This window comes from Anolis sagrei, chromosome 7, assembly GCF_037176765.1.
Source record: "Anolis sagrei isolate rAnoSag1 chromosome 7, rAnoSag1.mat, whole genome shotgun sequence".
NCBI classification, from domain to species: Eukaryota; Metazoa; Chordata; class Lepidosauria; order Squamata; family Dactyloidae; genus Anolis; species Anolis sagrei.
Window position 1 is genome coordinate 30,710,112 of NC_090027.1, and position 27,631 is coordinate 30,737,742.

The window sequence follows — 27,631 nt, forward strand, 5'->3', positions numbered from 1 at the left end:
AACTACCCTATACCCCAATCAGCCCCACAACTAGCCAGGTGGACCTCTATTTTTTCAGGATTAAGCTTAATTATTGTGTGTGTGTGTAATATTATATTTATATTTATTACTATGTAGATATATGTGGGTGTGGGTGTGTATAATGGCTAGTAGTAAAAAGATATATGTGGGTGGGTGTATAATGGTTAGTAGTAAAAAGCAAATAAGACACTTTTCAACAATTTATTGAGCTCTTTTTTAAATGGAGTGTAAATAATAAACTCCTTTCCATCTTCCTTCTCTCTCTTTTCACTCTCATGAGCTTGTAATTATTTCTGTTTTGGAGAGAGAGAAAGAGAGAGAGAGAGAGAGAGAGAGAGAGAATCTCTCTGATGGCTAACTTTGGCACACAGCACATTAAGAAATCCTTAGCTTTCAGGTGAAGCATGCAGAAGTCTTCTATATTAATCGGCTAAGTTGATTTGAGAGAATCACACATATGCATTTCATTTATTCTTCAAGCATTTGCTTCTCCGGACAATTTGTTCTTTAAAAACTTGGAAAGTTCAGGTACTCTGAGTCCTGAAACAAGCACATGTCCAAAAGCCTCTTGGCTTTTTAGAGGAGTATTTTTAAAGGGATAAAAGGAGAAGGCTGATTTAACTGAAAGACTATGATTAGATTTACACTAGTGAGCCCCTCATTTTGGATAAAGTAGTCAAAATAAATTAAATATATTATATTTAATACTAACTAATTTAATTAATTCAATGAATATTAATTTTAAAATTTTCATGTCAGGAGCCACTTGAAAAACTGCAAGTAACTTGTGGTGTGAGAGAATTGGCCGACTGCAAGGACATTGCCCATGTGCTTGATGTTTTACCATCCTTGTGGGAGGCTTCTCTAATTTCCCTGCATGGGGAGCTGGAGCTGACAGAGGGAGCTCAACCCGCTGTCACCAGATTTGAACTGTTGTCCTGTCAGTCAGCAGTCTTACTGGCACAAGGGTTTAACCCATTCCACCACCGGGGGCTCCTTAATTAAATATACTAGTCAAGTAATAAGCAGTGCTTAGAGTAGACTAGCCCAAAATTAGCCTATTGTTCCGTCCCGCGCTGGGCCTGTAACAGCTGTACTTTTCTATAGGACGTATACTGTAAGCCCAGTGGGAAGCCAGGGGCACCTCAAAGAGAGGTTCTCAGGGATTTTTCTGAAGTGCTGGTCTTTAGAGTCTTTAATGATACAATAAAGTCTTTATTATGGAACAAACAACAAATCTTGAATGGTTCAAACAACACTTCAAGGCTTTCTTAATTTAGTCCTCAATGGGCTGGTACCTGACTTTAGTTAACTGAACCTTCTCTGTAGGAAAAAACCTTTTTAACCTCTCCCAGTTCACTATCTATGCCTCATTGGTGTGGGTCCTACTACCAATTCCAAATGCATCTGGGTATCGAGTGGACCTACCAGCCGAGGCTTGAAGATATTTCAGCTTGAGTTCCGGGATCTGTAGTGCTGTCCTCCCTCAGAGAATTCTTTGAAACTTCAGGGCTGTTTTCCCTCTGATTGCTGTGAGGCTGAGAGGCTGTGAGCTCTCAGCCAGAGCCTTGGGACCTTTTCCCTGGAAGCTCTTTTTCCCTGGATAGTCTTGAGAAAAGAAGCTTTTCTACGTGACGAGCTGGTCTACATCCTATAGTCTAGCTTCCTTGTGTGAGACTGACCAAAAAATGGCTCCTTTCCCTCCCAGAGCCCTGAACAAGGGGCAGAACTAAAGCTTAATTATGAGGTACAGGAGGCCTGCCCTATAACTGCAAACAGATAACAGAAAGAAAATAAAGTTGGCGCTTCCTGCTGGTGCAATAAGCAATTGTGACAGGACTTCAGAGAGATTTTTTTCTGGGTGGTGGGCGGGGGAAGTATTTGTGATCATGGCAATAGTGCCACAGTTGTATGTGCAAATGGGAAAATGTATTATTTATTTATTTATTTATTTATTTATTTATTTATTCCACTTTTACTCCACCCTTCTCCCCCCAAGAGGGGACTCAGGGCGGCCTCACATAAGCACCGAATGATGCTATCATCATATAGATAATAAACAAATACACTAAAACATTAAAACAATTCATTAAAACAGTAAATTAGTCATGCCAGTTAAACCAAATCCGAGTCTGGGGTTAAGTCAATGTCGCAGTATTCAAGTCTTCATTCCAATTGCTGCTGTCCACTAATCCAATGCCTGGACCCAAAGCCAAGTTTTCAGTTTTCTTCTAAAGAACAGGAGAGAGGTGGCCAACCTGATGTCCCTGGGGAGAGAGTTCCATAAGTGGGGGGCCACTGCTGAGAAGGCCCTGCCTCTTGTTCCCCACCAACCACATTTGCGACAGTGGTGGGATCGAGAGCAGGGCCTCTCTTAAAGAACTTAAACCTAGTGATGGTTCATAACAGGTAGTTTGGACCAGAACCGTTTAGGGCTTTAAAGGCTAAAGCCAGCACTTTCAATTGTACTCGGAAGCTGATCGGCAACCAGTGGATCTGGAGTAACAGAGGAGTTATATGTTCCCTGTATGCCACTCCAGTGAGCAACCTGGCTGCTGACCGCTGGAGTAGCTGAAGCTTCCAGGCAGTCTTCAAAGGCAGCCCCACTAGAGTGTGTTGCAGTAGTCTATTCAGGATGTAACAAGAGCGTGAACCCCCATGGTCAAGTCAGATTTCCCAAGGTACGGGCGCAGCTGACACACAAATTTTAACTGTGCAACAGCTCTCCCGGCCACTACTGAGACCTGGGGTTCCAGGCTCAGGGATGAGTCCAGGATCACTCCCAAGCTGCGAACCTGCGTCTTCAGGGGGAGTGTTATCCCATCAAGTACAGGCTGTAACCCTATGCCCTGTTCAGCCTTGCGACTGACCAGGAGTACCTCTGTCTTGTCTGGATTAAGTTTCAATCTGTCCACCCTCATCAAGATAGTAAGTCTTGTTTATGACATGATAAATATCAAACAGGGTGTCAACCAGAATCCTTGGTCCATCACTGCACCTTGTTTGGCGATTCTGATATGTATCCATGAACATACACACGTAACTGAAAGTAACACGACATTCCATGGTCTAGCTAAAGTGGATTATATAAACTATGCAGACTTATGTGGCACGTGATTTGGTTTTGTTGTCACATTGACCACCCCTTTCTGTCATTTGCATGGAAACCTGATTGGTTGCTGAACGAGTCTGGACTGTTCTCCTTTCCCTCCGCAGACCCTCCATCCATCGCCAATCCCAGGAACACTGGTGTTTCAGTTGGACAGAAGGGGATCCTACGTTGTGAAGCCTCTGCTGTCCCCGTAGCAGAATTTCAGTGGTTTAAAGAAGAAACCAGGTGAGCAGGTTTTAGAGGTTGCCAACCTAGCTTGAGAAGGGCAGATCTGCATCCTTGGCAGGGAGTAATTTCTTTGAGCCAAGAAATGTACCAGATTAGCAGGGGTTACCTTGAACCACCACAGCACAGTCCTAAAAATCCTTTAAATTTCAAGCATAACCCTTGTGCGGGCATGCAACATAATAAGAATTCCTTGAAGCATGACAGATTGAACACAGAATACTGAATAATCATATACACCCTGATATAGCTTTGTCTCTAGGCAAAGGCCTTCAATATATCAGATGGTTGCAATTTCACACTGGCTTTAAGTCCAGTCTGGAAGTCTGCGGGTCCAAATAAAACCCTACAATAGCATCATGCTCAGATAAAAATATTGTTCTGTTTATAATCATGAGACACTCCCTTCCCATCTACTCCATCTCTATCCCATCACTTTTCCTCCCTCCATTACAACTCCTACCTCTGTGCAAGCACTTTCTATTGGGTATGTCTGCAGAGAATGTCTTGATAAGCTACAGGGTGCAGCAGCATAACTTCCTTTTTTTCAAAACTTAATAAAACCCATTGTATGAATCAGAAAAAAATATATAATATAGGTGCATACCTAAAGTTTTGTTTTACGTAGTTTTGAAGATCAAATTAGGTAGGTGACGTCCCCCATTCTCCATACACTGAGTAAACCGATTTCTGGTGTTTGTCATTGTCACTTGCCAGCATAGCAGGCGTTATGTTGGCAATTTCTTCCTGGATGTTGGTCTTCAAATCTTGTAGGGTCCTTAGACAGTTCACATAAACACGGGATTTAAAAAAAAACCCATAGAAAAAAATTACAAGGGGCCAAATCTGGAGAGCGGGCCGACCACTCCAAATCCCCCCTAATTGAGATGCGGTGCTCTGGGAAGTGTTCTCTCAAAACAGTCATCGATGCTCTTGAGGTGTGTGTAGTTGCACCGTCTTGTTGGAACTAAATGTCCCCTAAGTCCAACCTATCTAGCCGTGGGGAAAAAAATCCTGTAACATGTTTACATACCAGTCTGAATTCACTGTCACTGTGACTTCATTTTCCTCAAAGAACCAGGGACCAATAATTCCAGCTAAGGAAATTGCACACCACACTGTGATTTTAGGTAAATGCAAAGGCCTTTGATGCAATTATCGAGGATTGTTTTCAGCCCAGTAGTGCATGTTATGTTTGTTGATGGAGCCACACAAATGAAAATGGGCTTCATCACTAAAAAAAACCCAATAGCGTCCTCAGGAATGACTTCGAGAAGAACCTCACACGTGTTCCTCCGAGAATTAAAGTCATGTTCAGAAAGTCCCTGCCCAATTGCCATCTTGTAAGGATGAAAATGAAGATCATCATGAAGAATTCTCCTCACAGAACGATTGGAAAGTCCAAGGGCAGATGCATGTTTGCACGCAGAATGCTGTGTTGATCGTAACATTGAAGCTCTCACTACCTCAATGTTCTCAGGTGATTGAATGGGCCGAGGGACTCCAGTTCTTCCTTTTGTTGCACTTGCAGTTTGTCTGAATGTAGTGACCCACATCACAATTGATTTCTGGTCCAGGACAGGGGCCAATGGGGCTAAATTAAAGTGAATCTGAAAAGCGCGTTGGATTGCGATCACAGAACATCCGCTCGAAAAGTAGGCCTCAACGGCAAAAGCACGCTCCTCACTGTTCCAACACATGATAGCGACTGAACTGTGTCAGGACAAAACTTTATACTCCCACCTCTCGAACAAGACCACTAGTACTCTGCTACGTCTTCAACCGACTGAATGGCGCGCATTTTAAAAAAGTAAGTTATGCTGCACCCTGTATAACACTCCAATGAAAATACGGTCAATGGCCACATTTGGCTCAAATTTGGTCATTTCTCAAAGGCTATTTTTCCCCCTCAAAAACAATATTTTAGCTCAGAAAACAGTGATAAGGAAATTATATACTCTTTCAGACTATATGGATTAATACATATTCCTCTTTTATCCTCCCTACAGATTAGCCAATGGGCTGGATGGAGTGAGAATTGAGAACAAAGGTCGGATGTCCACACTAACCTTCTTCAATGTGTCAGAGAAAGATTATGGCAACTACACTTGTGTGGCCATCAACAAACTGGGAAACACCAATGCCAGTATAATCCTGTATGGTAGGTACATAGGTAGTTGACTATGTGGAGTTTGCACACTGTATACTTTTGCTTGTGATGATGATGGGCACATTGGTCTAAAAGCAGATAAGTTTTGGCACTAAACATTTTAGACCGAGAAACAAGTCCGTGCAGCTTGAAACAGTCTTTGACTTCAACAATTAAAATAGTCTGTAGTGAAGCAAAGGGTCCAAATGCATCATACAATTTTATTTAGATTAAAATCTTCATGATGGATCAAAGTCAGGAGACTTACATATTAAAATTAGCGGGGAAATTACACATATTAATTTTGCAAGGATTGGTATGTTTACCGTTTCCATTTTTCATCTTACTGGAAACTGGATCTGGGGAGGAAAAATGTCTTAATGGAAACAGGATGGGTATGGTAAGTTCTCATATTTTCAGAGTTCTTAAGCAGTTTGAAATGAATGTTTTATTTTTAATGTATTTTGTTGTTACACTTTCCCTTCTATCAGGGCTTGTTTCAAGATATGATTTGGGGTTTGATGTTAGTTCATGTATTTGCAAGTTAGAGGCCAACCAGTGTGCCAATGGAGCCTTAGCAAACCCAAGGCATTGTTCTAAGAGTCTATTGTCAAGACAGTGGGTTATGTTAATTATTAACTAATAAACCCCTGTAGTAATGTTACATGTTGTCATCCCTGTCACATCCATATAATCATTGCTGTGATCTCTGTTTATGTAAAGCAGGTCAACTTTCTAATAATTCCATTTGTTCTTTCATTCCTTCACTCACTCACTCAGCTGTCTGAAAATATGAACTACATTTTTTTCCTTTCCTGTTTTCTCTCCTCTCCCTGTGTGCCCATTGTGTCTTCTGTTTTAGAAATAAGTCAACCTACAGCACTGGCAGGTTGGTACGAGCATGGTTCCTTCCTTCTTTTGCTTGCAACATACCAAATGCCGCTTTGCCATAAAGGAAAAGGGCTGCTTCCCACACAGACATCAGTGCATAGGGACGTCTGGCTGATATGTTCCGGGAAGGAAGGAACTAAGGCAGTGCTTTTAAAAATGCAGCTTCAGGGAATATTTTTTGCAGCAGGTTAACATAAAAAGCAGCTGGGTGTGCAATGCGGCTGGCAGAGCAACTGTTGGAAACTCCCTAAGGACCACCAGTCAGAAGGTGTTGCTTGCCACTTCCATCATCACACCAATTCCCTGTCCTACATTCCCACCTGACATGCTGGAATGAGAGTAAAGAGCTAGCCTGAGTATCACGCATGAGTAGTGAAGCCACTGCCGCCATCTAAAACTTTGTGCCAAGCTCCAGCCGTGACTCCAAACCCACAACCTGTTCATATGCAAGATTCCTGCTTAAGATCGATAAGGAATCTGATTTCAGTATGAGGTTTGACAGTCTTCCCATGATCCTGTTTGCAAATCAGGCACAGTTCACAATCTGGGATCCTCATGTTGCTGGTCAGTTGCAGCCAGAATGAGGGAATATGCACATTTCAAGTGCACAGAAAAATCTGATTAAAAACACTTGACTCAATGGCAGAATCAAACCAAACAACTGATATATTAGGTTCTTGTGGGTTTTTTCGGGCTATAGGGCCATGTTCTAGAGGCATTTCTCCTGACGTTTCGCCTGCATCTATGGCAAGCATCCTCAGAGGTAGTGAGGCATCTATGGCAAGCATCCTCACTACCTCTGAGGATGCTTGCCATAGATGCAGGCGAAAAGTCAGGATAAATGCCTCTAGAACATGGCCCTATAGCCCGAAAAAACGCACAAGAAACTAGTGATTCCAGCCATGAAAGCCTTCAACTAAACCGATATATTTCATCGTGCACACAAAAAAAATATGTATATCTTTCAAAGGGAAAAATAGCTGCTTTAACAATACATTTTGTAGGTGACTGCTACAAATTATCATTTTCCAGAAAAATGAATGAATATTGAAACAAAAAAAATCTTCAAAATATGCATGAGATCAATTGGGATTTCCTCCAGTACTAATCTGTTAATCTGAAAAGATAGCAAATAGACATGGACAGAAGTACGTATGTGTGTGTGTGTGTTAAAACAAACCATAGTCTTTTGGCCACAGAAATTGTGGATAAAATGCCTCCTGGAAATAAAACAGTGTTCTTATTACATTTCTATCACCATCTGGAAAATTGTTGGCTGAGGAAGTTGTTGTAGAAGATATACAACAAAGAACAAACCTGCAAATAAGCAATGCAACCTGTGAGTCCTTACCCTTAATTTGAACCTCTGGACATACTACCTTTGTTTACACAGAACCAGAGATTTTGGATACCTTTTGGCCTTGAAGGCTTGAAGTCAGTGACATCTGCCTGCCTCTTTTCTGGGGTTCAAGTTCTTCTTGTTTCTTCACATCCCATCAAACATCTGACCTCATTCTGGTCTTTCAGGGTCTTCCTGCACTGTTTTGCCTGATTCAGTGCTATTGCAGGGATGCTACTTCCGTAATGAGCCAGGAATTTCCATGTAGCTACTTTGTCTTCTTCAGAGCTTTACCAATAGTATATAATATTGGACCAGAGAGTGAAGTGAATCTCTTGGGTTTGCCAAAAGGAACCACCCCTTACCACAACAAAGCCCAACTTCACTCCTAGATTGCTAGGTCATTTGTGGAATGTATTCCTGAGCAGCTTCAGGGAGCAAATGGAGCATTTCTTGTATAAGGCTTTTCATATAACCTGATCCAGAGCTTCCCTGCAATAACACTGAAATTCAAAATCTCAACTCTTTCAATCCAGCCGTGAGTGCAAGACATGGAAATCTGCTCAGTTCTCAGAAGTTGGCATATACATTTGTCTGTTCTGTTTTTCAACGAATAAAAAGGCCTTTCTCCTTAAATGAGGGTCTCTTCTCTCCCCCAACATTTTGTTATGAAGGAGGAGGTGAATCACAGATCTGTTTTCTTTTGGCTGACAGCAGCACCAATGGGTTCTGTTATTTTTCTCACAAACTGAAAAAATGTCAACCTATTAGGAAAAAATGCAGACATTTCACATTTTATTTCTGATGAGTTTTCTCTCCTCTCCCCCGCCTCTCCAAATCATCGGCATCTGGTTATTAGTCGTTGAATTGCTAGTTCTTCTGACACAGTTCAGTATTTGCTAATGTCAGTGGAGACAAGGAGAAGTGTGTGTATGTGTATTTGTGTTTCCCATTGCTTTAGAGGAAAGTGATTGTCTTTGACTTCACACTTGAATTACCTTTCTGATCCCTGAGGGGGGTGATGGGGGAGCTCTTCAAAATGTATGCGATCTGAGCCCTAAATGCACATTAGGCATCCTTGATTTTCAACCAGCCCCTATCGATATTTACAGAACACTGCATTTCACCCCCTTCTGCTTAACAACATGCATTTGAATAGCTGTACAAAGATTGTCTGGGTGGATGCTTGTGAAGACAATGCTGCATCCTGTTGCAATTAAGCAAAATAAAAGTTCTGTTTGCAGTGCAACAATTTGCTAAGCTGTTTTTTTAATTGCAGAGAATGGTTTCGTCGCTCTCTACTTATTCAGGAACACATGAGCTAATTAGATTCCCTCCTGCCATTATTTTTATTTTTTTTGCCATTACAATAGCTGTTATCCCTTTGTCTTAAAATTAATGAGGTTAGAAAGCTCGCACCATGTTTCCTTTTAAAGTTCAGATTATGGTTGAGCACTCAGAATTTCTCTTGAGGTATAATGCACTGATCCCTTTTCTTCCCCTTCCTGTTTCTTGTTTCTTGAAAATAACCTCTGCCGCAGTGTTTCTCAACCCACCTAATGCCACGGCCCCTTAATACTGTCCCTCATGTTGTGGTGACCCTCAACCATAAACATTATTTTTGTTGCTACTTCATAACTGTAATGCTGCTATCGTTATGAAGCGTAATATAAATATCTGATATGCAGGATGTATTTTCATTCACTGGACCAAATTTAGCACAGATACCCAATATGCCCAAATTTGAATACTGGTGGGATTGGCGAGATTAATTTTGTCATTTGGGAGTTGTAGTTGCTGGGATTTATAGTTAACCTACAATCAAAGAGCATTCTGAATTCCACCAATGATGGGATTGAACCAAACTTGGCACATAGAACTTCCATGTCCAAAAGAAAATACTGGAAGGGTTTGGTGGGCATTGACCTAATACTCAATATGCCCAAATATGAACACTGGTGAGGTTGGGATTGATTTTGTCATTTGGGAGTTGTAGTTGCTGGGATTTATAGTTAACCTACAATTCCTACATTTGGAACCCCACCAATGATAGAATTGGGCCAAACTTCCCACACAGAACCCCCGTGACCATCAGAAAATACTGTGTTTTCTGATGGTCTTTGGCGACCCCTCTGACAACACCTCATAACCACCACCTCCCCCCCCCCCCAGGAGTCCCAACCCCCAGGTTGAGAAACGCTGCTATACCTCTTGCCACCCTTTATTTAAAAATCCTGGCATAATTTCTTTTAAGTGAGCTGTGAGAGACAATGTCATCCTGTTTTGAATTGATCTCCTAGCACTAGAAATCACTCTTTTTTATGGGTTAGAGAAAAAAAAGTTCCTCCCTGTAGTTTTAGCATTTCTTCATTTGCAAATGTTAGCTATATGTATGTGTCCTGGCTAGTATCCTATATCACAGTGATAGATTTGTAACCTAGTGTCATGAATCTGGAAATGTTATCTATTCACAATTGTGACAGTATGGCCTAAAAATATCATCACGTTGCACTGGAGAACCTAGAAAATTGCCTACATATTTTGCCACATGTGAATAAATGAAACCATTAATATTACTACCAATGGTATTACAATGATATTACTATCAAAGCCCTAGACAGTTCCAGCCCAGGCTACCTGTTGGGACGTATCTTCCCCTACGAACCAGAAGGGAGACTAAGATCATCTGGAGAGGCCCTTCTCTCAATCCTGCCTGCCTCACAAGTATGGCTGACGGGGACGAGAGACAGGGCCTTCTCAGTGGTGACCCCTCAGTTGTGGAACTCCCTCCCTAGCAACATCAGATCAGTCCCCTCCCTACTAGCCTTCAGGAAGAGAGTCAAAACCTGGCTCTGGCAGTAGGCTTTCAAAAATTAGGGCAATACAGTATTCCGAATATAGAATTATATGCAATCTAACCTTGGAATGGCCTTAGACCTTGAATTCTGGATGGTGTATTTTTAACTTTGTCTGTATTTTAATCATGTCTAATATGTTGTGATTTTAAACTATTTTTAGGTGAATTTGTTGTTTTGAGGCACTGTGTATGTGCCATTGTAAGCTGCCTTGAGTCCCCATGCTGGGGTAGAGAAAGGCAGGGTATAAATAAATATGGTAAATAAATAAATACCATAGATGATGATGTTGTACTCTACAAGGCCCAGATTTGTTTTGGAAAAAGTGTGGCAGGCGATTAGGAGAAAGCTCTGCTCAAAGGCATTCTTTTTTAGGGTAAGAAGTGGCAAAGGGAAAAGAACGCTGTGAAATTAGCCAAGAACGTGTATTTGAGGTAAATTTTGGCTCAGTTCTGGAGAGAACTGAGGGATTCAAATTGCAATGGGAAATATTCTATTGGCAGGTTTGTTTTGGAAAGATTAGAATCACTGATCCGTGGTAACCTTCATCCTTTCAATGTAGGCAGAGGAGAGACATTTTCTGTTGCTTTGTTTAGATGGAAAATAAACATGAAAAAATCAAATTTCTCATTATGCAGCACAGTATAACACATACAAATATTTGGCCATCATTCTGTATGGTTTCAAGCTACAGAATAGCTTCTGAAATATCAGATAGGGCTACTGAAGGGGCCAGATGTGGCTTTTTCTATGTTTCTGTCAATGTATTTCTTGGAATTTATTTTATTGCTACCTGGCATTGTATCTTAGAAGCTCACCTTAAATTTCTCATAAGCATAACTTATACCTCCATACTCACTTACTGAAACAATTTCAGTGGCTGTCAGAATGTAAAGTTCTGGCTAAGACACCTAAACCCTACATGACTTGGATCTAAGACTTTGAAAAACCATAGTCAGAATCATGCTGGTGAGATAGATAGATAGACAGATAGATAGACAGATCTATATAAATAAAAATGTAATGTTTGTTTGTGGGATTAACATAACTCAAAAACCACTGGACAAAATGACACCAAATTTGGACACAATACACATATCACAAAAACACTAAAAACACAACAGAAGAGACTTAAAAAGCCAAAAAAAATACATTACAACAAATGCGCAACCCACCCACCCCCCCCCCCCCCCACCACGCAAACACATATACACAAATATATACACACGTAAAACACATATACACAGCCTGGGCAACAGCAATACATGGCAGGGGATGGCATATATATATATATATATATATAGAGAGAGAGAGAGAGAGAGAGACATACACATACACACATACACACACACACACACACACATAACAGGAGCACTAAGGAATTGTGAAGATGCATAATGGGACATCAGCAAGAATGACCAGGACCAATGTGGGCAAGACACAATGTTTTGATGCACATCAAAGTGCCATGCTCTTTAATGCACAACAATTCTATTGTTAATTGTTTTTCAACTTTTTAAAAAAAGTACTTTAGTTTAATTCTTGGAATGCTGAAATGCTGTTAAATAGGACAGTTTCCTAGACTAAATAAGCTGCACAGTTTCTGAAGACAAGAGACAGAAAATTCCACAGATTCCCTCTCTTTCCATATTAGCAGGGAAAATGCAAAGATAATCAATATCTCACGATTTTTCAGTAATAGTTTACATTTGCTGCCTAGGTGTCACCTCACAGCTTGGAAAATTACAACACCCTGCCCCCCCCCCCCCAATATTCTCCTATGTAGTGGCTATCTTGGCTAGAGGAGAGCTTCTTAAACTTTTTCACTTGCACTTCCTTTAGGCCGAAGAAATGTTGACATGACCTTGGGTATATCTATATCTATATACTGTATCAATCTAAAAAGCGAAAAATATGTATGTTTTCCAAGATGGCTCCCACATCCAGGGAGATTTGTGAATTCTTCCAACAATGGATCTGGACCAAACATGGCACACATACCCTGCCACCCATGACCAATTTTACATGCTGGTGGATTTGGGCTGGGGAATGGGGATGGACCCTGGATGATGGGAGTCGTAGTCCACCCACACGAAAAGACCTATGTGTAGCCTACTGCCAGAGAGCCACATCTATTTCTAATGAGACCATTCCTAAAATCCAAAAACAAATTCTAAATTCTAAACTTCCAATATTAGTCACATTTTACTAATTCGCAAAGCTAAAAATAAACAAATGGTCCCCTCATTATAACGACTAGTGAGTTAGAAAGTCCCAACTTTGCTTGTAGTTGGACACATATTTCTTTTCTAGCTATTTTGTTCATCTCAACAGATTTGCCAATCTTCATCAGTCATTGTCATCTTTCTTTATCTTTCTCTAGGCATGAGTTGTTCACCGCTTTTCTCTTTCCCTCTGTATGTTGGTCATGTTAACAAACCTCTTCCTGAATAAAGTCCATTGACAGAAAATCAAACCATGAGTTTACTGTCTTACAGGGTTCACCACCACATCTCTATAAAGCTTTGTCTGACTGGCTCTAAGAAAATCTTGTCAGCAGGTCTCATCCTCCATACCACTAAGACCTTATTTATTTATTTATTTATTTATGCGCTTGTATACCGCTAATATCTCAGCCTAAGTCGGCGACTCATTGCGGTTTACAACACTTAAAAAACAGTATTCAGTTTAAAAGCATAAAACACATATACAATACAAATTATTGGGCCACCAATAATAATCCCATGCATCTCGTAACTGGAATCGCAATCCAAAATTCGTCGTCCGTGATTACCAATCCTTTAGTCATCAAAATTCGTTGCAACGGATTAACCGAATGCTTGTTTAAACATCCATGTCTTCAATCTCTTCCGAAACACCATCAGCGAGGAGGCTGATCGTACCTCTATGGGGAGGGTGTTTCAAAGCCGAGGGGCCACCACAGAAAAGTCAGCATCTTAAAACCAGTACCTTCCAGCAGCTCTTTTAGCAGATTTTTCTTTTAATTCTATAATAAATGATTCTTTATCCGGCATAAACATTAAAAAGTTTTTACATTATATATAAGACAGTCCTGACCAGAACATGCTGATCTAATTGCTAGCACACTTCCTATACAAATGAATTTAAAAATCCAAATAAGATGGACCAGTGTTGTATAATAACAGATTTCAAGTGTATATGAATCCCATGCAGGGAACTCAATGAACTCCTATGATCATTACAACTTAAATGCATAACTCAAAAAAGATATGACCAAGACCTTGGCTTCAGATTTTAAAAATAGATTTTTGATGGATCAAGAGAGGCTTTATTATTATTTTGGTCAACAGTCTGTTTCCTATAGTCACCAACTGGCAAGCTTTGGGGAGACCACATTTGGTAACAAAGGCAACGGCTCTTTCTTCTCCTTGCTCATAAGTGATATTTTAAGACACATTTAATTTAAGATGGTTATTTATATCTCCTCCCAAAAATCACAAAGGAAATTTATGAATCCCTTCTCAACAATCACACATTCATTTACAAAATAGGAATATAATTATTCACAAAATGTCTTGTTGAAGAAGGCAGTGAGTAATTTGCATAATTTCTTTCCAGTGTAATAATGTCTTCCTGCTTATAAAATAATCTTTAGAAACAGAAAATGTAGAAAAACTCCACAATTATAACATTTTCTGGACAGAAAATAATGCTTTGCATTTTGGTCAGAAAATTCTGTTTCTCTGCAAAATACAACTATGTGAATTTTCTGCAGCGTCAGTCTCAAACTGAAAAGATTCTCATCAGTTGCAGGTTCTTCTTGTCATAGTTTCTCAAAGCTTGAGAAATGTGTTCCTAAACCATTTTCTGAATGTTGTGAATATTCTTGCATCCTTAGTACAGCCCATGCAAATGTTTATTTAGATTCCATAGAGGCAAAGAAGTCAGTGCTGCCATTTGAGAAGGAATACAATATCCTTCTGCCATAATGCACAAAAGTGGTCTGTGTAGCTGCTGTCCAGTCAACTATCAAAGTCTTAACTGTTGTAGGAAAATATTGGAGCTCCCAATCCCATGGTTATTTCCTTTCAGTGGAACATAGACTAGATATCCTTGGAGAAGGAGAAACGTACACGTGGAAGTATGTCACCTGGAAGCACCTAAGATGGAAGGCTGTCTTCTATAAAGTCGCCTACTCTCTACGATCATAGATAAGTTTCAAGATGTCTACATTGAGCAAGTGATGGGACCATCCCAATTAATGCGAATCCTCCAATATATCTGTATTGCACCCACAAAAAGCTGTACCTAAAAAAAAAATTCAACAACAACCCAAAGCCTCTAAACCCAAGCCCTACTAGATGCAAGGAGCTCACCAATTTTTATTTTTAAAGGAAATAAGTTACTTGAATTTCTAGGATTTTCAGCTCTTGTGCAAGCAAGAGTCAAGGTCAGCTGCTGCCAAGAAGAGCTATGTGCTTGACACACCAGCCAGTTATCAAGTTCACCCTTCACTGGGGACTCTGTTAGATTTCACTCAGATTGTCACAGACTAATCAAATCCTTTAGCAGGTTTGCCTTCCGGCTTGCGGAAGGTGGCATTGGAACAAAGGCTCTGTGTTGAGCCATTCCGAGACTTCTCTACTAACCAAAATGGAAAAGAAAAGAAAATACAACGGTTCCTGCTGAGTAATCACACTCTTTGCTCCCTGCATGTCCGCAGATGTTTGTTACAGAATCCCAAACAGATTTAGATGCCTTCTTCATGGGCTTGATTCTGCATGGCACCTGTTTAATTTTCATTTTGTTTCCTCTCTACCACAGCTCCCTCATTTTGTCTTTTGCTTTGTTTGGGTTCCCCTTGTCCTCTGTCATTCTGCTCTTCTCTGTGCCTCATAACCATGGGTTTGCATGAGGCCTTCAGTCAACTGGTTGTGAATGTATATGCTGTTTTTTTACCGCTGTTCTTTATACCGTGGTTTGTATTTTTGTGTATCACTATATTGTCAGCATTTCATTCGAAAACTACAGTAGAAACTGTCAAGGAATGCTAGTTTTGGAACAAAGCAGAGGGAAAGATATATCCCAGTGTGAAGAATTTATGTGCAGAAATGCTATGGTTGAGTGAAAATAATCTCCCAGATATCTCCATCTTACCTTTCGGTAGTGAAATGGACAACGGGTGGAGGATTTTGATAAATATTTACCTCTGACAGTAAAAGATTTTCCAACAACTGCAATATATATATATATATATATATATATATATATATATATATATTAGGCCTGGGTAACAACGGAAAAATTTGTTTCTAAAATCGATTTGTATTTGGGGTTTTTTTTTTGTTTCGATATTTAAAATAATTACAAAATTTTCCTTTTAAAAAGTTCGATATTTACGAAATTTCGTAAATGGTAAAAAATTAACGAATCAATTTCTGAAACAATAACGAATCGATTCGTTAATGGCAGACGCGACCGCGAAATACGCTAAAAAACCTCCAAAACCTTCGGAAGCTTCCCTCTCCCTCTGTTGTTGACTGTTGGTGTGATATTATATTTTTTTTCCACTAATTAAACCATAAAACTGGCCCAGACATGCGGAAATAATAACGAAATGACCTCAAAACAATAACGAAACGAATACAATTTCGGAATACGAAGCATTTACCGAACGTTTTTGAAAATTCGTTTTTTTTAATAATTGCTCCAGAATGGTTCGTTATCGTTTTGTAATTGAAAAAATTAACGAATTATTAACGAATTACGAATTAATGAAACGAAACCGCCCAGCCCTAATATATATATATATATATATATATATATATATATAAGTCTGGCTTAGTAAATAGCAAATGGGATAATATCAGACCATCTTTTGTCATATGGTTAGTGTCATATCCTCACATCCTACACTGCCACTCAGGAGCAGTAACCTAGTTACGGAACCATAATTATAATTGTTTCATACTCAACCATGTTCTATATTTATGATCATGGTATTATTGCTAGTATAGTAAATGCCCTGTCCCAACATACCTTAGAACCCAGCAGCCACATTGCACAATGGCAATCAGCGTCAGGTTCAATATTCCTCCAATCAATGGTCTCTAGTGTGATGATCAGAAGCAGGACCTATGAGAAGGATAGAAAACATCAATCTGTTTAGTAGACCTCCATCACTCAATTGGCTGATGGTTGTTAAGGTAGGTTTGTGGAGATACTTGAGAGACAAGATGCCAATGCTTATTGGTAACCACATCGATGATATAGGATTTCAACAATACTTCTTACTAAAAAAAATATACTCTGTGTTTCAATTAATTGGTCTAATTTTAATTTTTGCTCTATATTTTCTGGTTACTAAACAGTACATAAAACAGGGGTGGGAATCATAGTTCTTCAAGTGTTTTTGGATTCTTTACCACTGTCTATGGCAGTGGTTCTCAACCTGCGGGTCCCCAGGTGTTTTGTCCTACAACTTCCAGAAATCCCAGCCAGTTTACCAGCTGTTAGGATATCTGGGATTTGCAGGCCAAAACATCTGGGGACCCACAGGTTGAAAACCACTACTCTAGAAAGATGCCCTTGAAAATGGGAAAGCCATAAAAAAGTTGGAATTTATTTTCTTAAGTGACAGCTAAATTAAAAGGGTTTTGAGAAGATTAGACACCTGCAACCAATCAACTGCATGAGTTGAAGACCAAAACATCTGAGGACCCACAGGTTGAGAACCACTGAACTATGGTGTCAGGGACTACCGGGACTCACAGACGAACAACTTTTGGAAAATAGCATAATTCCAACCCATGTTATAAAAATGGGTAAATATTTCAAATAATAATGGATGCAAGATACTACAGTTAGAGTAAGGAGGACTAGAAGGTGTAGGGGGCACTTCCTTCTGTAATAATATTGCTGTATATTGGGTTGAATTGATCCAAAAGGGGAGGGCAGAGTGCACTGAATATTATATGTTTGGACTGAAGTTTTTAAACAATTTTAAAAATTGAGACCCTTTCCCAAAACAAAATTATTGGAGTCGATTACTTAGATACTTTTTGGACATGCTCTTGGAATGCTCTCTTTGGTTTCTCTACCCATTTGGGTAAATGGAACTTACTTTTACTTACTTACTTAGGCGATCCCTCATTTTCCGAGGAGGATTGTCTTCCAGTATTCTTGTGGGTCCGTATGTGGCTGTCTGTGGAGCCCTATTCTTGCTCTGCATCTTCATCCGCAGTGAGGGCATTGGTTTCCAGGTGGAAGGTGGTCTCGGTTGGGGTTGGCTTGACGCGCCTTCCTCTTGGCACATTTCTCCCTTTCGCCCTCCATTCATGCCTCTTCAAATTCTGCAGCACTGCTGGTCACAGCTGACCTCCAGCTGGAACGGTCAAGGGCCAGGGCTTCCCAGTTCTCAGTGTCTATGCCAGAGTTTTTAAGGTTGGCTTTGAGCCCATCTTTAAATCTCTTTTCCTGTCCTCCAACATTCCGTTTTCCGTTCTTGAGTTCGGAGTAGAGCGACTGCTTTGGGAGATGGTGGTCAGGCATCGTGGCCGGTCCAGTGGAGTTGATGGCGGAGGACCATCGCTTCAATGCTGGTGGTCTTTGCTTCTTCCAGCATGCTGATGTTTGTCCGCCTGTCTTCCCAAGAGATTTGCAGGATTTTCCGGAGGCATGCTCTTGGAATGCCCTCTTTGGTTTCTCTACCCATTTGGGTTAATGGAACATAATCCCTTACATTCTTACAAACTAGCAGAAGGACACAAGGTTTACATAGACCTTGCAAGGATAACTAACAAAATAGATTTATTGGTTCTGTATTGAGGGCCCACATAGCTTCTCATGAATGGTGACCCTACCTTCTGCCCCATTATACCATGTGGGCACTGGTTGCAGCCCTACACAGAGTGACTGCAGCAGTGCCCTCTCGGGGAACATAGGAGGATAGCCCCGTATCTCCCCTCCACCCCACTTGCCATATGAGCCTAGCATTCTCTACATAGGAATGTCAGACTTTGTCATGTTGTTTTTAATAGGTTCAGACCAAATAAAGTGAGGGGGACAATAATTATTTGTTCATGATCTGTCTATTACAAATCCAGCTTTTAAAAAGGAAACAATACAAATCAAAGCCCCATTACTGTATTTTTAAAGCAATATAGTTATCAGGGCCTACACAGTATTTGTCACTGTTTGCAGTCTGCCCATGTGTTGCAGTCATTATCAATTTTTAATTAGACTAGTGACATTCAGCTAGTTAAATAACAAGGGAAAGCAGCTCTTTGCATGTACTGAAATAGCCAGGAGGGAAGGGAAAGGCAAGACTAGGGGGACGGCAGTGGTGGAAAAAAGACCCACACCAGAGAACAAAACTCCAAGAGTGTAAAACATTTAAGAGCAATTACTACATAAAGGGTTCCAGATGGGAGGAGTTCAGCACAGATGTGTTCTATTTCTAGGACTCCAGTCAATCAGCATTGCTGTAAAATTGCAAATTAATGAATTAAACAGCACAAGGGTTTTACCATCTTCTTTAGTTGCTAGCAGTTGCTGTGGGGGTTGGAAGTGAGAGGATAGCTTGGGGGCAGTGCAATTTAAGTAGCTTGTTCTGAATCTTCCAAATGTCTCCTTTAAAATGTAAAAGGGTCTGTAAAAATATGCAAATAAAGACTTTTATCTGCCCCCCCCCCCAGCTTTGTGTTATATGTGCAATATGGGAGGGGAGAGTTTATGTGAGAGACATAAAGGAGGAAAGATGTTTACTTGACACTAGCTAAGGACCACCACTGCCCCCAGAGCCATGTCACCAAAGACGTATCTCTTCAAAGCTGACACCCCATCCCACTAAAAACTTATTTCATGTCCTCTTCCTTAACATTCTGTTAAAAAGAACATCTAATCACCTCTCAACAAAAGATTGCTCCAGGCACTGCCAGGCAGTCAAATGCTAATCAAGGTGGTCAGTTGAAACATTCACACCTAGCTCCAGCAGACAAAAGTCCTTTGTCCCACCCTGGTCATTCCAGAGATATATAAACCTTTTTCCTAGTTCCAACAGACCTCACTACCTCTGAGGATGCTTGCCATAGATGCAGGCAAAACGTCAGGAGAAAATGCCTCTAGAACATGGCCATATAGCCCGAAAAAACCTACAACAACCCACTAAAAAGGAGTAGATTGTTTATCCATAAACTTAGTAATAATAGCTGTAGTAGTTGTACTACTAGAAATGTTGGGTCAGATGCTTGTCAGCTTTTACTTAACTAATAATAATAATAATCTTTATTTGTACTCCGCCACCATCTCCCCGATGGGGACTCGGGACGGCTTACATGAGGCCAAACCCAACAATGCAATACAATAAATGAAATCAAAGCACAAGCAACAACATAATAAATTACATAAAACATAAACCATAAAAATACAGCAAACAATATAAAATTACAATAAAATAATTCATAACACAGAACAGTGAGTGGGCCGCATGTACAGAATAAAATACTAAGAATAAAAAGCACGTGGTGAGACAGCAATGGAGCAGATTATTTGTGAGGAAGAAAGTCTTCCAGAATGGGGTTGAAAAGGACCTTCATACAGAGGGGGAGGAGATGTCCACTAAAGACAGATATTGAGGGTTAATAGCAGTATGAGATTATATGGTTAACCTCCAAAAGCGCAGCAGAAGAGCCAGGTTTTGAGGTTCTTCTTAAAACTTTCTAAAGTGGGGGCTTGCCTAATCTCACCTGGCAATGTATTCCATAGTCGGGGAGCTAAGTAACTTCTCCTGGACTGACCCTACCAACCTCTTGTTCTGATCATTCACAGAATGGACCTCCTTCTCCCCATGCAGAATTACAAGCAGTGATCATGAATCCAAGATAGTATGTTTAGGTTACTGTTTTGTATTCACAATCAGTATATAAGTCACAATTTTGATTTTTTTGCCATGATCAATTCTCATTCGTCTAGACTACATATTGGTTGTCAGCTGTATGGGGAGCAAGATGGCTATTCTGCCAATGATCATGGTTGAAGGATGTTTCTATTAGATTTTGGAACGCTTGGGCCAGGAGAAATTACATAATGAAGTACAGTAGAGTCTCACTTCTCCAACTTTCACTCATCCAGCATTCATTATTATCCAACGCAGTCTGCCTCCCACCCGGATCCATGGCTGTTTCAATAGATTGCAATATTTTGGTGCTAAATTTGTAAATACAGTAATTACTACATAATGTTACTGTGTATTGAACTGATTTTTCTGTCAATTTATTGTAAAATGTTTTGGTGAATAATTTGCAAAATCATAACGCAATTTGACATTTAATAGACTTTTCCTTCATCCCTCCTTATTATCCAACATTTTCTCTTATCCAATGTTCTGCTGGCCCATTTTTATATTGGATAAGCAAGACTCTACTGTACTGGTACAGGATTCTGCTCACTAGTTTTACAAGTGATAATGACAGTGTTTATGACAGTAATAACCACGTATTCCCTATTTTTCTTTTCTTTTGTTATTGTTTCATCCAGGCCCAGGAGCAGTACACGATGGCAACAATGCAGCTTCCAGAGCGATGGCTTGCCTCTGGCTATCAGGCGCACTCTTTCTTTATTTCCTCCTCAAGTTTTGATAAGAAAAGTGAGGGTCCTTGCAGATGACGCCTGGCTTCTCCCACACCACAGACTTTTAACCATCCATACTGCTGGGGAGGGGAGGGGGCAAACAAGCAAACAAACAAACAAACAGTCTGCAGCTTGAATCTACTGCCGGGAGGGCAAGGGGAGGGGGAGGGCAACTGGGTTACAAGTCAACCACCCATTAGGGACTGGTCAATCATGGGCATCTCCCAAAGCAGAATCAGTTTTAATTTCCTTCCTTGACCCCGTACCTCAAAAATACCCTATTTATAAATGTCAACCTCTCCTTTCTACTGTCAAGAGTTTCTGAAATGAGCCCACCCAAATGCCCCAGGAGGAGGATGCTTCTTAGTCCAGGAGACAATGCACAACAAGAAATCAAAAGCAAGTAAAAGGGGAAAGGTGTCCTCCTATCGCTGGTGTCTCTTGAGCAAAAGGATTGTTCTTTCTATTTGTAACACTGTACATACCTGTTCATGTTTCTCCAAGTGTCTGATTATGCTCTGGTATCACCTTGCTTCCACCTGGGTGGTTGTCTTAATAAATTTGTAGCCTGGCCATCAGCACAGTCCTCTGCCTCCTCCCCAGCATATGTGTTAGATCGTAAGCATGATGTTGGACCAGGTCGCACATTTAGTCACAGCTTGTGAGTTTGCAAAGCACTGAGAGGGGTGGCAAGAAAGGCCAGGGCACACACTTTTTCCTTCTACCACAGATGCTGGCTATGCATCTCCCATTTTTCAGAATAATCATGCCCTCATTCCGCCCATTCACCTGTCTGCCTTTTCCATCAATTATTAGGCATATTTATCCATACATCATTGTAATTATCTAGCAAAGGCATTTTTTTCTCCAAACCAAATCTCTCTTCTCTCATCCTTCATCTATTCTTTCACTCATCCATCACCATAATCACAGCTATTGAGTCCCACCTCCATCTAGACAACTTTTTAATTCCTCATCATTCAATCCATTATTATTTCAACGTTCCACTTCAGGTTTTCAGTCTGCTACAGATTCAAGAAAGGGGAGACACATATGTAGTAACTAGTAAAAACTTATGGCACAGATATAAACAAAAAAAGAACACTGAGAAGTGAATGGGATCAAAGACCCAACATTCAGTATCTCTCCATCTTATTGTTACCCCAAGAAAGCCTGAGCCCATCTCATTCCCAAGTAAAGAAAAAAAAACTAGTTCTAAGCATGGCCTTAAAAATAATTCACATACAATATTTTGTTTTTATTTGGAATATTATACCATCTATTCCACTGTCCTAGAGTTCTACTGCACATAGATATTCATCTTTCTCTCTGGGGAGAGCAATGTTATTCTACAGTTGAAGCCCAACTGACTTGCTTTCCTTTCCCCACCCAGCCTGTTCCTATGTAGTCTTAGAAGTCCATCCTCTCAGAAGCTGATGGAGGTAGTGAGTCTGACACATTTGTTTTGTATTGGGGGTGGGGAGGGCTTTTTGGGATGGAGCAGAATTTAATGCCAACTTAATTTCCAAATATTGTATCAGAATTAAGTGGGGGACCAGATGGAAAAGGGGAAAGAGAAATGGATTCATGTGATTTCTTGCATCTTTGGTGTTTTTTATTGAAGCCCTCCAAAACAACAAAACTTTTGGTCATTGATTTCTACAGTAGATGAATGGCATCAAGCTATGTTTTATTTCACTTTTGGGATTCAATTTGTTTAAAGTTTTGTCCGAATGATGCCAGATTCAAGCTACGGGAAGACATGCTTCTTTCATCAACAAGCAACACAGAAATGGGAGATTGTTGCAGGGGATGAATTCTGGTTCCTACGATGAAAGGAGAGATCAGTTTCCTTAGAAGCTACAAGTGTTAAGGGTGATGAACAGATTGATGCTCCTAAGTTTAAGAGAGCTTTATGTGGTACGTCTCCACATCATGTCCCAGGACAAGTTGGACAGATGGGATTGCTAGAACACTTCCATGTGCTCTTGTCAAGATCAGTTGTGTGGGAAAACTTAGTAGCTCTGCATCAGATTTGTGCTACTTCTTTTATTGTATGTAGAGGCTGTTACCTAGGTGGGACCAAGATGGAAAAGAAATACATAAAGGATCCCAATACTACCTTTTCCCCTTTTTTGGAAATGTTCTCCATAAGGAGTATGGCCTGAAGACCATCTTTTATAACCGAGACCAAGAGGCCCAACAGTACCCTGAAAAGCAGTTAGAAAGTATAATGCCCACTGTACTGAGCTGCTATCAGTTCTGGCCTGGGAACACTAAATGACCTTGTGGATGGCAAGTGACTGGTGGCAGTTCCCAAAGTGTCTACGTGGATGATCAAAAAGTTGTGTTGTTCAAGTGTTTAGATTATCCACACATGTAAAACATGGATGATTACAGAGTCTGATATTTACTTATACAAGACTAAATATTTGGGTGGTATATTCATATTGAAAAAAGTTGGAATGGTCTGGGTTTTGTTTTTAGAGGAATAAAGAAAGCATATCGACCACAACTACATTATTACTGAATGTACAGACTTTGCTTGCCATTACATACTTTTTAGCCCCAGTGACATGTTTTCCTTTCGATATCAAGAAAAGAGTTCGTAAAACCCTTTAAAGAGGGAAAAGAGCAAGGGAGAGAGCAAGAGGAGAAGTGGGGAGCACGCTTTCCAAAAATGCTTTATTGCCCTGCCAATATTTTACTACACTTCCTTTTCCATACTGGGACAATAGGCAACAAAGCTCAATGAAGGAAAGGGGAAGACTTAATTCAAAGTGACTTAGACAATGAACTGGACTGCAGTCAATAAAACCTGATGCCACAATAAATTTGTTAGCCTTTAAGGTGATACAAGACCCTTTGTTGCTTTCCATCATGAAAGGATCCAACGTTATGAAGCTATTTGGGTGTCCATTCAGTCTCTATGAGAAGTTTGCAGCAGTGTGTTTTAATGCAAAAGAGCTTTGAGTTCCTTCAGGAATTGCTTTGCTGGATCAAATCAAACAACAGCTCCCAACTAGATGCCTCCAGGTTATGGCTTCTCCTTTTGACCTTGAAGAATACTGAAGAGATACACTTGCTATTTGGTTTGTCTGGATTTTAAATATAAGATACATACTTCAGCTATGTTCCTACTTGACTTAGATCATCATCAGGTTTGATCTAACCTTATGACCGAATTAGAAATTATTGGTGAAAATCCAAGGGTCTGTTGCTCACTGGATTTCTGCTGTGTTTAATTTAATTCAGAAACTGATATGTATGTAGAAGAAGCAATTTGGCTCTCAAAACCAAATTGGCCAAATTCAGCTCTCAAAAAACAAATTAAAATCTTCAAAATCATGATGGGAAATTCTGATGAGGATTAAAATATAAACACTTCACAGAACAATCAGCTCTAGAAAGCCAAACATAAGGAATTCCGTCTCACAAGCAGTAAAATGCTTCTGTAGGCCAGGCCCTGGAACCTAGCCTTAGAAGTTGAACAAGCAAGCCCTGAGGAGATCCACCCCTTTCTATCCATCAAATGGAAGGAAAGAGAGTTAACTCCTAGCTTTAAAAAATAAAGGAAAAAAAGGGGGAACACATTAAGATATTCCATTGTAGATTTAATGGGGAGAATTCCTTCCAGAATAATATGCACTGAAGTGCTGGTGGCACACCATGTACTAAGTTTTCTTGATAGTGGTTAACGTTAAGTGCCTAATGTGTGGTGTTTGCAAATCTTTTCCAGATGCATTTAAGTGATATGTATTTTATGAAAAATGTTGTTCATTTAAATGGTGGGGAAATTCCATGCATTGCCTCTCCGATATGATGCTTTGCTATGTTTGGGAGCAACACAGTAAGCATGAACCTACCTCCATTCATTTCTGTGGGAACTTGCAAAAAGCTTCATCTGGTTCCACTGAAATGACTGAAGGTTGTGTAGCAATACGAGTTGGTAAGTTACACCATTTGGTTATGAATGGACCTAACTATAATGACATAACCTGAGCCCACTTAGTTCAGTGAGACTATGTGCAAACATATTGCACACAAGATTGCAGCCATTGGCCCCAGCCCAAAATGTCAGTTGCCTAGGGCTCATTGAAATGAATGGAATTGGCCATGGCCTTCTCAAGTGTTCGTTATTGTTATTATTATTTTGAGTGAGGCCTTTAAGGTTAAGGTCATGGTTATATTTCACAAGTGAGGCACTTTGTTTCTGGAACACGGGAAGCTTCCTTGTAACAAGTCATATCATTGATTCATCTAACCCAGTGGTTCTCAACCTGGAGTCCCCAGATGTTTTTGGCCTACAACTCCCAGAAATCCCAGCCACTTTACGAGCTGTTAGGATTTCTGGGAGTTGAAGGCCAAAAACATCTGGGGACCCCAGGTTGAGAACCACTGATCTAACCCAATATGGTCTATATTGACTTGTCATGGCTCTTTAAGGTTTCAGAATCTCCTTGTATGCCAAAATGAAATGTGAAAATTTGCATACCAAAAGGAGACATCATTTTAAATCACATTGCTTAGTTTTTATGTATTGTATAATGGAAGCCAGGGATGGCTATTGGCTAAACCAAAACTGAATCCATGCTTATTCCCATTTTGGGCTGCACAGAAGGAAAGGGAAATGGAGTACTGATTCACGTGTCCTATTTTCCTACATGTGAACACAAACATTATGTAAACAGACAACAACTATGGAACAACCATGGTATGTGATTGGCCAGTGATCCTTATTACATTGTGGTGTTGAGCAGTTCTTCTTAAAAATTGAAAACATTCTTCTGATGCTTAGATTTTATATGGAATATCTGTGATTGGCATTCTTAAAGAAAATCAGTCATGACACAGAAGAGAAGTGGATTTTGAAGACTATTTGCATTTTAGTCTGCATTTTCTGCACAGAAAGCTGCATTTTCTGCCTAGTCTATCTTAAAGAAAAATCCACCTAAAAGTCAATTTCCCAGGTGCTAAAGAACACATGGTACCTAGAGAGAAAAATATGAGAAAAATAATAGAAAATGCACTTGGGATCTACAGGCCTCTTGATTAAATCCTCAATATAAAGTTTCACAGATTTTGTACACATGATGTTCCAAGAAAGCTAATACGGGGTTTTCTGAATACCTTAGAGCCACTGCATGCAAGTTGGACCAGAGTATAATAAACCCTTCCAGATAAAAGGCTTGGTCATATTATTTAGTGAGTTAACCTTCATCCTCACCCAGAAATTATGTGTATTCATAGGTGCACAGAGGTTCTCCTGCATATGGTTCTCCCTATCAAATGCATAAGTGTTCCTTCTGTGTACTCAAATAATTATCATGGGTCAACCTCATCTACCAAAATCAACAGGAAATCCCTATATACGCATTGGAGTGCAGAGAATAAAAAGGGAGTCGGATTTTGTTCGACACCACATATAAAGATTAGACGGATAACTAAACCCAAAACCAAGCCTATTTAAAAAACACAACTCATCTAATACATCTCAAAACAAAGAAATGACTTCTACACTGGATGTCTGCATTAATTCAAGGGAATTGCATCTGCTATGGCTTCCAGCTACACAGGGCTTCAAGATGGAAACTCTCCCTAGCTGTTGATCGATAAGACTCATCACTTACTCTTTCACTTAAGCAAGCAAACAAACAAAAAAACACACAAGATAGAAGAATAATTTCTATTATTTCCAGCTACCGGGGAGCATTTATTAAAAAATCATTCAAGTTACTTGTGCAATGTATAAGTGCAATTGTGAGGAAACATGTTGGGTGTATGAATCCGTTACCTGTCCATTTCAGTCCTTATCTTTGGTAGACTTACAAGTTCTTCTGTGACTTATCAATGGTGCAATTCTTCTAGCTGTGTCAAAGCTATGGGTGTGCACATTGTTTTCACACAATTTATCCTTTTAAAAAAAGAAATAAAAGATAAAATAGTAAATAAATTTTCAATGTTCAAATGCTTTAATGAGAGAGAAAAAAGTTATATCAAACAGAAGTTTTCGAAGCATTTTTCCTTTTATTTTGTCAGCCTTCTAGAGATACTTTCTAAATTTTATTTTTTATCTCTTAAAGCAAACAAGGTCAAGTCTTTCTTCTTTTTTTCCTGTCAATAATCGTATTAAAAGGGTGAATATACTACCTGAAATTTTGTGCATGTTACATTGTAGTTGTAACCTTTTCTAATTCAAAAAGAATAAGAGATGGTTGTGATTGTGCAGTGTATCAATAAAGTTTGAAGAAATTTGTACCTTTGGGGAAATTTTATCTGAAGTACAATTTTATTCTTTGGCTCCACATTTCTCAGCATCTAAACCTTTTCCTCTGCAACTCACTTGACATCGTGTCCATGTTTATTTTAAAAACTGCCCAGGAATTCCTTCAAAACAATTTACATCAAAACATTTCAGGACAATTTAA

General features: G+C 39.8%; 1 protein-coding gene across 4 annotated transcripts in view; it reads left to right on the forward strand.

The window, feature by feature from the left end:
* The window catches only part of LOC132782822 (opioid-binding protein/cell adhesion molecule homolog), a 1,106,315-nt gene extending 1,078,842 nt beyond the window's left edge, over positions 1–27,473 (forward strand). For 3 of the 4 annotated variants that reach the window (XM_060787768.2, XM_067470764.1, XM_060787767.2), the window contains 4 exons: positions 3,238–3,358; positions 5,368–5,519; positions 6,370–6,396; positions 21,111–27,473. In XM_060787768.2, the coding sequence (XP_060643751.2) occupies positions 3,238–3,358; positions 5,368–5,519; positions 6,370–6,396; positions 21,111–21,211 (401 nt within the window). In that variant the 3' untranslated portion in view covers positions 21,212–27,473. The remainder of the gene's footprint in view (positions 1–3,237; positions 3,359–5,367; positions 5,520–6,369; positions 6,397–21,110) is intronic. The other variant, XM_060787769.2, reaches the window with a different exon arrangement.
* Positions 27,474–27,631: the final 158 nt, after the last annotated feature.